At 38.7% G+C, this 13,044-nt stretch overlaps 1 protein-coding gene across 5 annotated transcripts in view; it reads right to left on the bottom strand.

The window, feature by feature from the left end:
• LOC125228398 (AP-1 complex subunit gamma-1) overlaps positions 1-13,044 on the bottom strand; it is a 69,488-nt gene that overhangs the window by 19,236 nt on the left and 37,208 nt on the right. For all 5 annotated transcript variants that reach the window (XM_048132954.1, XM_048132956.1, XM_048132955.1 and 2 more), the window contains exon 6: positions 12,330-12,406. In XM_048132954.1, coding sequence (XP_047988911.1) covers positions 12,330-12,406 — 77 coding nt within the window. The remainder of the gene's footprint in view (positions 1-12,329; positions 12,407-13,044) is intronic.

Genomic DNA, 13,044 nt, shown 5'->3' with positions numbered 1-13,044 from the left:
TACTTTGGTTGATAATCGTGTGAGGTGAACGAACTTAAAATCAACGAGTGAGGGTTGCAGCGTTTGAAGGAGTGGAGTAGCAGAGTTTCAACAGCAACAGTAGTGGTACTGGCAGTAACAGAGCAGCGCTAGGAGATATTCAAGTAAGATCTTTCCTTATTTTACTTATATTCATCAATCAACATGGCCTACGTTCAGCGTCAAGCGGAGATTCAACGTCTAATTGAGGCATCTTACGCTAACTTTAGGAAAGACAGTTCGGACAGGAAAACGAAGCTTGAATATTTTAAAACACGTTTAGACACATTAAACTTATTATGGAGTGAGTTCCAGTTTAACCATGAACAGTTGGGTATGGTGGAGAGTCAATCTAGTTCGTATTTTACTAACAGGATTTATGAGAGTACTAAGGAATCATATACCACTTTCCACGCCAAGCTAACAGCAGGGTATCAAGAATTATCCGAGAAGAACATTGAATCTAAGACCGACCTGAACGCTTCAAGTACAAGCACATTAACAACCGTTAACAGAGAACAAGCAGAGACGGCTGCTAAAGGCGATGCGCCAGGATCCGTCGCCGAGGTAGGAGGAAACATATTTGGGAAACAGCAGAGAGGAACCGAAAGTAAGATGGACGAGATGATGCGTAAACAACAGGCAAACATAAAAGCCTTCGCGCGGACCGTGAATAACATTCAGATTGACCTATTAACAGAGAAATGGGAGCTAGAGGATACTCTCAAAACATTGGAGGCTCGTTGGTCGGCTATCGACAATTTACACTGGGAAATGGAAAGCGAGGGTTCCCTAGGTGATTCGGCGTATGAAAGTGTGTTTGACATGCATGAAAATACTTATAACATGATGAAGAAAAATATTAACAAAAAGGTGTGGTCTGTAAAACATAAGATAAAATCAACACCAGTTTTGGACATCCCTACCTTCTACGGAAATTACAATTCTTGGGTCTCTTTCAAAGATTTATTCAGTGAAGCAATTCATAACAATTCGACCTTATCAAACGCTCAAAAATGCAATTTTTGAAGTCAAAAGTTAAGGGAGAAGCAGAGCGTCTAATTCAACATCTTCAGATAAGTTCGGAAAATTACGTAGTTTGTTGGGAGATTCTCAATAATCGATACAATAATACTAAATTGATATTCAATTCCCACATGAACATATTATTTGGGCTACCCAACATGCAACAACCGTCTTTAGCCCAAATAAAGAAACTGCATGACACAGCAATGGAATGCTTGCATGCCGTTAAAAATCTAGGAGTAGATATTGCTACGTGGGACCCATTAGTAGTTTACATTTTAACTCAAAAGCTAGACGCTGAGACACACAAAGACTACATAGAATCATTAAAAAACTCGAGGGAGTTACCAGTACTACAGGAGTTCTTTGATTTCTTAGAAGGAAGATTCACGAGTCTAGAAGCATCTCGCCGAAAACAGGAGTCTCTAAACAACAAAGGAAACACTCAACAGTCGACATTTAACAACATTAAGAAACCTATTCAATCATACAATAATCGACCTTATTACAACAATAACAGTGGAGTTAACAAAAATAACAGTGGAAATGTAACTATTGCGAAAGCTATGCACGTTTCAGGTATCAAATGTCCATTATGCAAACTACAACATGGAATCTACAGCTGTCGACATTTTTTGCAGATGCCTATGGAAAAAAGATTCCAAACGGTCAATAAACTGGCATTATGCATAAATTGCTTATTTAGTCATAATGGAAATGCTTGCAACTCAAATAAAACATGTCAGAAATGTTCAGGTCAACATAACACATTATTGCACGAGGCATGTGCTAGAAATACAACATCAGCAGTTCAGTCATCGACCTCAACTTATGCAACAAATGCAATTACTTCGAATAAGCAGATGGGTTATTCAACAAACATTTCACAGACTACATTCTGTGAAACTTTATTAGCTACCGCCATATTGAAAGTGCAAGCGGCAGATGGCACCTATCACACATTTCGGGCCCTGGTAGACCCCGGAAGCCAAATTTCACTTATAACAGAACGGTCCGCTCAGATACTTAATTTAAAACGAGATAAGTGTTCTGGAGTTATATATGGATTGGGAGAGAAAGAGAACGACTGTAAGGGCAAACTTAAAATACAATGTATGTCGATTTACAATGACTTTACATTTAACGCAAAAGTTTTTATCATGAACAAAGTTGTGAAATGTCTGCCAAGCGAAACATTTTCGAGACCTTCATGGTCCATGATACAGAATCTTAACTTGGCCGATCCAGACTTCAACGTTAGTCGCCCAGTAGATCTGCTTCTAGGATCAGTGATTAATGCGCAGATTATTCTAGATGGTAAAATAAAGGGTGAGGATGAGTACCAACCTCTGGCGCAGGAGAGTCAACTTGGGTGGCTTTTAAGCGGAAATGACGAAGAAGAGCTGGAAACCTACCGTTGTAATATAATTATTAACAACTTAGAAGAGATACAACAGTTTTGGGAAGTGGAAGACATAACAGAAGAGGGAAACTTATCACAGGAAGACTTGGAATGCGTAAAGCACTTTGAAGAACACACGAAGAGAACAGTAGACGGAAGATACGAAGTACGCATTCCTATGAAACCTAACTTTCAAGAAAAATTAGGAGAGTCCAAGGCAAAAGCAATAGCCCAATTTAAACACATGGAAAACAAGCTCCAAAAACAGAACAAATTAGCTGAAGCATACAAAGCTTTCATGAAAGAGTACAGTGACTTAGGACATATGAAACCTTCCTTAAACAACAACAAAGTGGAATGCTATTTGCCTCATCACATTGTGGAACGCGCAGAATCCTTAACTTCAAAGTATAGAGTGGTGTACAATGGGTCTAGCAAAACATCAACAGGATACTCATTGAACGAATTAATGTACAGGGGCCCAAATTTACAAAAAGACATACAAACATTGCTATTAAAATGGAGACAGTACGAGTTTGTGTTCTGCGCTGACCTAGAAAAAATGTTCCGTCAAATCTTAGTGCATGAAGATGACCAACACCTTCAGAAAATCATCTGGAGAGACGAGCACGGGATACTACAATCATTTCAGCTTACAACAGTTACATACGGAACAAAAAGTGCAAGCTTTTTAGCCATGATGACACTAAAAAGGCTAGCACGTGACGAACAGGAAAACTACCCAGAAGCGTCCAAAGTTTTAGAAGAATCGTTCTACATGGATGATCTTATACACGGTTCACATTCCATAGAGCAAGCAATAAAACTGATAAACGACATTATCGACTTGTTAAGAACAGCGGGATTTAACTTACGAAAATGGTCCTCAAACAGAGAAGAAGTGTTAGAACATATACAGAACAAGCAAGACAATCAAAACCTAACAATTAACTTTAAACAAGATGACATATCTAAAACACTAGGTTTAAGTTGGAATCCAACTGAAGACGTATTTACTTTTCAATGTAAAATTGAAAAGCAGAAAAACAAACCAACAAAAAGAACCCTTCTATCGGACATCTCCAAACTCTTTGACCCACTTGGCTGGCTTGCCCCGCTCAGCATAAAACTCAAAATTTTATTCCAAAAAGTATGGAAACAAACAGTTCAATGGGATCAGCCCATCCCAGATGACATACACTTAGAATGGTCCAAAATACAGGAAGAAATTCACTTAATTAACGATTGCAAAATACCCAGATGGTTGCTATGTAAACAGAATGACGTAATCCAACTACATGGGTACTGTGACGCATCGCTAGAAGCATATGGGTGTGTAGTATATGCACGAACTGAACATCAAACAAAAACAATTCTGGTCGCAGCAAAAACAAAGGTCGTCCCACAGAAGAAACAATTAACACTGCCGAAACTTGAATTATGTGGAGCGCATCTTCTATCAAAACTAATGGCAAAAATAAAAATATCTCTACAACAGCATACTGTGGAAACGTTTGGTTGGTGCGATTCAAAGATCGTCCTCGGATGGTTACAAGGACAGCCAAGCCGCTGGAAACCATTCGTCGCCAATCGAGTAGAACAAATAAAACAGGTGATGACAGAAGAACAATGGCGTTATGTGAAATCGTCAGAAAACCCCGCGGATGCTGCCAGCAGAGGACAAACAGCATCTCAGTTAAAAGACAACTCTTTATGGTGGTCAGGACCAACATGGTTAGCTGATTTCCAGCCAGAACACGAAAGTTGCCAAAAACCAACATATCATACAACAGAAGAGGAGAAAAAATCCTATGTATCAAATGTGGGCCAAAACAATAACAAGCAAGATATTATTCATGATTTATTAAACAAATATAGTTCAATTACAAAAGTAACAAGAATCGTAGCCTACATATTGAGAGCATTCACTTTGAAGCGAAAACGCTTACCCAGCTATCTAACATTACAGGAGTTGCGAAAAGCTAAACGAGCTATAATTAAAAGCGTGCAAAACAAAGAATTAGAAGAAGATATTGAACATTTACGCAGGAATAACAAAGTAGAAACAAGGAGTAAACTTTTCTCATTATATCCATTCCTGGACAACGAACATATACTTAGAGTAGGAGGACGTCTCGAAGAAGCGCATTTACCTTACGAAATGAGACACCCAAAAATCATTCCAAAGGAATCACGCCTTGCTACATTACTAATAGAACATGCCCATATCATAACACTTCACGGAGGCGCCAAGATTACATCAAGCAAGTTGAGAGAAGAGTACTGGGTGATGGGCGGAAACAATAGAGTAAAACAACAAGTTAGAAAATGCGTCAAATGCCAAAAGATCGATGGGCAAAAACAGTATCAACTCATGGGTGATCTACCCGCCGCCCGTGTCAACGAAGCAAAACCATTTTTTCACACTGGAGTGGATTACACAGGGTTTGTTGACATAAAAGCTAGTAACACGCGAGGAAGTCGAACACTGAAAGGTTACATTGCAGTTTTTATCTGCATGGTCACAAAAGCAGTACATTTAGAGCTCGTAACAGAACTAACAAGCTCAGCATTCCTGGCAGCTCTAAGAAGGATGGCCGCCAGGAAAGGAGCCCCAAAGCACCTATACTCAGACCAAGGAACCAATTTTATAGGCGCGAATAACATATTAAAGCAACAGTGGAAGGAAATACAAAACACGTTCGACGATAACTTCTTAGCAGACATTGCCGAGATGGAAATTGAGTGGCATTTCAATGCCCCATCCTGGCCAAGTGCTGGTGGCCTCTGGGAACGAGCAGTGAGGAGTTTGAAACACCATTTAAAACGTGTAGTGGGTGAGCAAAAGCTTACCTTCGAACAGTACTCAACAGTTTTAGCCCAATTAGAAGCTTGCCTGAATTCCCGCCCACTGTGTCCCCTCACCGAAAACATTGATGATTTAAACACACTAACCCCAGCCCACTTCTTACAAGGAAGAGCAGGTGTAACAATAATGGAAACATATGAGGACGCACGCACAAAATGGAGTTTGACACAAAAAATATTCAATGACATTTGGAAAAGGTGGAAATCTGAGTACTTAAGCCTACTTACAGCAAGACAGAAATGGTGCAATCCTCAGAAAAACATAGAAATAGGAGACATAGTGGTCATACACGAAGATAATTTACCAGCAGGAAAATGGGCGCTCGGAAGGGTAATAGACGTACACGCAGGTCAAGATGGTTATGTACGAGTAGTAACACTTAAGACAGAAAAAGGAATACTGAAAAGACCCGTAGTTAAACTTTCTCTCTTGCCTTTGGAAAAGACAAAATCAGAAAATGAACCCTCCAAACAACTGACACAAAACAAAACTAAAAAACCAGCTAAACGGGGATGCATGACAACAATATTGATGATGCTATTTTATTTCATAACATTTTTGACAACTGGAAATTGCGTCAAAATGACACCTGTCAACGAAGGGCAAGGCCTATACTTCGATAGGCTAGGAACAATGCAGCTAGTTAGGGACGAATGGAAATTAGTCGCGTACTACGACATGAGCCCTTTCTGGGAAGGGGTATCAGCATACAGAAAATACAACGAACAATTAGAAACTATTTGTAAACAAGTAAAAAGCCTTTCACACTGTGACGTCATCCTTCTACAATTACGTCATTCACACGACGAACTGCAACATTACAATAAAGTATTATCAAGACATCAACTAAAACAGCAAACAAGAAAGAAACGCGGATTTTTCAACGGTGTCGGAAATCTAGCAAATACTTTATTTGGAGTCTTAGATGATAAATTTGCTCAACAATATCAAAATGACATAAATAGTATTAAGGCGAACGAAAAACACATCGTCACAATGTGGAAAAATCAAACATCAATCATTGAAGCCGAATATAACATGCTCCAGAGGACAAGAGATACCATACAAAAGCAACACAAATTAATACACCAGCATCTAATCGCTTTAGAAAAGAGCGACACTGCAATGGAGAAAGAAATCACAGATGCAGAAAGCATATCTCAATTTACATTGATCGCCATGGCAGCAAATAACTTGTTAAACCACCTTAGGACAATCCAAGATATGTTATTAGACACGTTAACTAACATTTATAGCGATAAAATGAATATACATATTATCAGCCCCGAACAACTACAAAAAGAATTAAACATTATATCTGGTCAACTTACGAGCGAACTTACCCTACCAACTGACAACACACAAACAAACCTCCAAAACATTTACAAAGTATTAAAAGTGAAAGCAAGAATGACTGACCAATACATGATATTTGAGATTCGCATCCCATTAACAACACGTGACCGTTATGATATTTACAACATTATTCCGGTCCCGCATAGTTCAGACGGAAATATGATATCTGTTGTCCCCATAGAAAAATACGTAGCGATGAACCTTCAGAAAGATGCATACATTCCACTACAAGAAAAAGATCTCGAACTTTGTATCATACGAGATCCGTTTGCGTACATGTGCCCCCTTAAGGTACCTATATATAAAATGAACATGGATCAAGATTTATGCATAAAGGACGAAAATAAGAATTTACAATGTAAAACAAGCATAGCCGCGTGCCAAAACAAGTGGACTAGTCTATCAAAAGCAAATCATTATTTATATTTCTGTTGCGACCGGTGTCAGTTTCGAACAATATGTACGGATCGAGTTACAGCACAAACATTGACACGCTCTAACATTATTTACATCGAGGAGAATTGCATTGTAAAAACAGATAACTTTGCAATTCATACGCACATGAACATGCAAAGCAACGCAAATTTAAAGTATAGTATACCTACACCAGAAATCGACCCAATAAACCATATAATAAACATCACTATCGAAAAATTCGAAAACAGCAGCTTAAACTTCAAGGAAAGAAAAGAAGATAAAAATATAGAAGAAAAAATAAAAGCGCTAAAGGAAAGTAAACTCCCAGACGAGAACGACTATTCCATGCATAATATACACCACTACACTGCCATTTATTGCCTTTGGATCATAATAACAATTATGGCAATTGCGTTAGTTTGCCGGAAAAAACGTTGCCAATGGAGACCTCAAAGAACTCCAGAATTCACAACCGACTCAGAGGAACCAACAGCAGCAAGGAACATCTCCGTGAGACGCCGGGTGAACCCGCCGCCGCCGCCGCCCCGAGCGAGCGCGAGCGCAGCCTCCACGCCGTACAACACACGTCACACCAGCACCGGTGACATCCGTAACGATAACAAGTGTAGTGTTAGTGCGCAATATCGAGCAAAAAGTGTGAGTGAAGGAGAAATAAACAGTGCGCGAGTGAAAGTGATTACAAGCCCTAAACACGAGATGAGTGAATCAACACACATAGACCGGGAAGCTCCCCAATTTTAAGAAAAACATCGTTTAGTGAATAGTATTAAGCTGATTGTTTAATCACCTTGTATCATTCTCTTACTCATCTCATCTCATCGTTTGCCCCCCGCAAGATGTTCGGTGCAATGCACCTTCAACACGTTCCGGGCCTCGTGCGGCACGTGTGCCCAGTCAGCAATTTACTCTACGTTAGCCAATTTTCATTTACCTAAAATTAGTGCACTTTTGAGAACCGTCGTGGCCGGGTGCATTCGATAACATAACATAACATTCATATAACATTTTAATATTTTAAATAAACAGAATAATCTCTACTCTTCTCCGGACTTTTCATCAACCAACGCGAAACCCGCTCTTCTACAATAGTTATAACCCTAGGAATATAATTATACGTCGTAACATAGTTAAACGAAAGCGATTAATTGCTATCTTACTAGGAATATAACTATAATACGTTACTAGTTTAGTCAAATAGTTATATGACTGGATTCAGTCTAGTGAAATGATTGTAGGCAGGAGTGCGCCGGTGCGGCAGAGGTTTAGTTATAACCCTAGCTAACCATCTTACTAGGAATATAATTATAATGCGGTAGGTACTAGTTTAGTTATATAATTATATCACTGGATTAAGCTTAGTCTACGGATATAATTATAATACGTCTCTAAGTGGGACTGCAACCGGGAGTCCCGGTTCTTTATAGTTCTGTACCATAAAAATCAAAAGGAACACTTATGTCGCGACTCTGTCCATCCGTCTGTGTGTTTAGAGAGAATAAGCACATTGAATTGGAAATAATTAACAAATTCTTGCCCTTAACAATTCTTCACTGTGGTTTGTTTGTTTAACGCATATAATTATATCCCTAGGGTTATAACTATACCTCCGCCGCACCACCACACTCCTGTCTACAATCATTTCACTAAACTGAATCCAGTCATATAACTATTTGACTAAACTAGTAACGTATTATAGTTATATTCCTAGTAAGATAGCAATTAATCGCTTTCGTTTAACTATGTTACGACGTATAATTATATTCCTAGGGTTATAACTATATAACGGCTTTATCTATCTTACTGCGACATATATATTACTAGCTTTTGCCCGCGGCTTCGCTCGCGTTAGAAAGAGACAAAAAGTAGCCTATGTCACTCTCCATCCCTTCAACTATCTCCCCTTAAAAATCACGTCAATTCGTCGCTCCGTTTTGCCGTGAAAGACGGACAAACAAACAAGACACACACACTTTTCCATTTATAATATTAGTATGGATTTGTACACATTTCAAATAATATTTTGAACTTTTATTAAGTAACAAAGGGTTCAAATTTAAAAACAAAACCAACAAATGCTGGACAGGAGGAGATGTTCTAATTAAAACCTGGCCTGAAATATATGACTATAGTCAAAAGGGCGATGTTCTGATGTATGCAGTGACGATGTTCAACTGTTCAGTTTAGAATGAAGAAAAGAGTTCTACCCCCTTATTCATAAACGTACTCTAAAGTTATCAAGCCGATAATGTTCGTTTGTCCCTTTCCGACGTATTAGTGTGATAGAAAAGGACAAATGAACTTTGTCGGTTTGATAACTTTAGAGTACGTTTATGAATAAGGGGGCTAATGTATAAATTCCAGAACATGGCGCGTAGTCATATATTCCTTTCCTGGTCAGTCTTTAGTACAAGAATCCATTCGCGCGTACAAACACGATAATATTGAAATCCACGTAATCATAAGCGTATTAAGGCATCATCTTATTAAAACATTATAAGGCGTACAACATTGTACTACAAGCTACGAGGAAAAATGTATAAATTTCCGGTAAATAAGAGAGAAAATCAATTTTATTTGTTGATAACGTGGGACGCGCTCTTGTGTACATTTCACAGATAACAAGCCGTCTATTTATAGGTTGAATCATTTATAGCGAATGTACCCGATATTTACATTTCTGCTTTCGTAAAAACTAGTGCCTACGCCAAATCTTGGTATTAGTTGTCAAAGCGGACCCCAGGTTCCCATGAGCCATGGCAAATGCCGGGATAACGCAAGGAGGAGGATGATAATGACAAACAATTAATAAACAAAGTATAAACATCGGAGATAGATCTTTTGATAGAGAGGTGGAGACTATAATAATAAGGCTATATCGATCGTAGACTAATTAACAATTTATGTCTACGCCTGGCTTGAATAATTATTTATTTATGGCGTTATTTAAAAGCCTGAATTAGCTAATAATCGTTTGTCTCTGTCATGTTGACTTATGTATTTATTAGTAAGGGACAAAACACTATTGAACGCTTCAGTAACTTTTTATAAGGGGGTTAATCTTTATCGTACAAATAAAATACAATTGTACTAAAGGCAGACTTAATGCTATAATGCAATCTGCACCAGTAAATCTTCGAACAAATCAGATTAATTGTAAGATTTGTAGAAGTAATACGAATTCGTTAGGATTTGGTAAAGAATCACTGTTTTTTTTTTATTTCGAACAGTAGAAAAAAATCTAAGTTAATGTTATCTACATAAACTGTTATTGATAAGATACCTATCGAACAGTTAGAAATTGAGTAACAGTTTGCTCGAGATTTTCACGCCTATTGGTCGGCGAACCTGTCAAACTACGTCAGTTTAACGACCGTACAAGACCGGATTGGCGACGATTAATCCACAGTTAGGCAAAAACTGTTACTGATTAAACGTTGGTCCTAAGGGTACTCGTTATTGTCAGATATGAAATAGTTTGTACAATATTGACTTCAATGGAGTATCTTTAGTAATGTATTGACTTCAGTACATTACTAAAGAGAAATGTTTTTTGATGAAGTAGTATTATAGTGCTTTTCCATATGTGCGACTTTAATAAAAGATTATGGCACCGGTATCAAAAAAGACCACCCTTATAATTTTTTCCTTGTACAGAATTTATAGGACTACGGGATAGCGATAAGGCTATATTTCTGAGTTTTCTCCGTTAAAGCCTCCGCCACACATAAAAGCGTTTTGATAGCGTAGCAATAGCGGAGCGCAATGATAGCGGTGCGTCGGCGGAACGCTGGCGTTCCGCTCGCAATCCGCGCTCGTTAGTTCCCGCCGGCGTCCGCTGGGCGCAACGCCAGCGTTCGTCCGGCGTACCGCTATCATTGCGCTCCGCTAACGCTCCGCCTACGCTCTCAAAATGCGCATGTGTGGCTGAGCTTTAAAGGGTTAAATGTCAAGATACGAAATTATGGTTTTGCTAATAACAGTAGAATAGTTTGCGCGGAAATAAAAACAGATAGATTTCTTCTTACGTTTAACGACTCTCCTCTTTTCGCACAGACTAATTCAATTGTTAATATTAACGTTAATATGAATGACAGCAATGTGAATTAACGGTGTATATAATATCTAAAATAATCTATATCAATTTCCTGAATCTAGTCTGCGTAGGTTAATCTTCTAATCTATCATTATGATGGACGTGTATCAAATGATCCCCTCACTCCGCTGCGACCTAATATACTCTGAGTCGGTTAACTGGCTTTTCTGCCTAAGAAATTCTTAATCGAATATACTAGATTATTTTAGCCAAAGTTGCCAGATTCTATAAAATCCACGTGAACATTAGATTGACCCGGATTGCGTCACCAAACAGTAAAGTAACAAGATAAAAATAATGATAATTTGTACGTGCAATGCGAAAGGCGGCGTCGAGACTTTCTCCTTTCATAATAAGAATTAGAGACCTAAATTGTCTTGCGCTGTAGACATTTGATAACTATGTACTAATTGCACTCTAAACTAAACACTGTTGGACATTATAACTGTGCGATAACGTATACGAAACGTTGTTAAAGGTATGGATGATATGACAGTAACGGTGTAACATACATAAGTTTTCTATGCTGCTAGTTACTGATGTGCCGACGGAAACTTTCCAAAATTATGAAATTTTCGCATAAGAAAACTCCGGAAACTTTCCATACTTTGTATGGATGGAAACTTTCTATTTCATAAATTTAAATTACCTTTATTTTTCGTGAAAGTTTCGTGATTTTTTCAAGAAATTTAAGATTGTTTTGGAAAGTTTCCGCAATTTGCACATCACTACTGCTAGTATAAAGACGTATGTACTTTTGTATTCGTCTCTGCCTCATTTATAGCCGCGGTCACACAAGGCGGGGGCAAGTGGGAATACACCCCGGTCTGTAGTCATATACCTACTCGTCATTTGTATAAAGCATAATATCCTGAGCATAATGGTGCTTCAGAACGGTTTAATAGCCGTTCTGAAGCACCATTATGCTCAGGATTAAAGCAAGTTTGACATTATCACTTAGCACATTTCGGTTGTCAACCGGCGACTTTATAGAGGTATATGAGTGTATCCTGTTTGTAACACATGAGCTACTTAACTAAAATTACGTTCACAAAGTGTCAATCTAAATTGTACGCTATAAATCGACCGTAGGGGTCAAATAGTGTTAAAATAAAAGCAGTTGTTACCTTTTTGAAGTGGTTGAGCGTGTCGGGACTGTTTTCGCACATCTCCGTGATCAGCGTGACGCCCGTGATAAGGACACCTGTTGACACATTGATAACATATAACCAGAGATTTTGACACTTTGATTGTATGGTCAATAAAGTAGATGTGAGGTGAAGATATTTTGGTTTGTTGAAACGCTATCGGGCGAGACCTCTTTGATAAGGAATGAAAAACTAACGGCCTAGCCACGACAATGGTCTAAGCGCGACAGCGGTGAGCGGCAGCCATACGTGCGAATGAAAAGTCCCATCGCTGTGTCTCGCTCCAATGTAAGGCCGCCGCTCACCGCTGTCGCGCTTAGACCAATGTCGTGGCTGAGCCGTAAGGGCCAGTTGCATCAACCACATTTGACAGACACATCATCGTCAAGTAGCAGACGTCTATGGAACTTTACATACAATAAAATTTAACAAACAATTTAACGGTGACAAACGGTTTGATGCAACCGGCCCTAAGAATTCATTCCAGAAAAGCGAAAGGAGTAGGTAGACGAACGCTTGGACGAACGACTGTGGCTGTCTATCAGAGAAAGGACGTTTTCATCAGTATTTCTGTTCGGAATTCTGATGGAATCGTCCGATAAAGTACAAGGAACCTTTCATACGGAAAGCTACAAATTATCTCGGCTGAATAAATAAAGAGGTTTCCCGATATTAAAAAGCTTGTTACTACGTT

Source organism: Leguminivora glycinivorella, chromosome 7 (genome assembly GCF_023078275.1).
Source record: "Leguminivora glycinivorella isolate SPB_JAAS2020 chromosome 7, LegGlyc_1.1, whole genome shotgun sequence".
NCBI classification, from domain to species: domain Eukaryota; kingdom Metazoa; phylum Arthropoda; class Insecta; order Lepidoptera; family Tortricidae; genus Leguminivora; species Leguminivora glycinivorella.
This window is presented reverse-complemented; position numbering and strand designations above follow the sequence as displayed.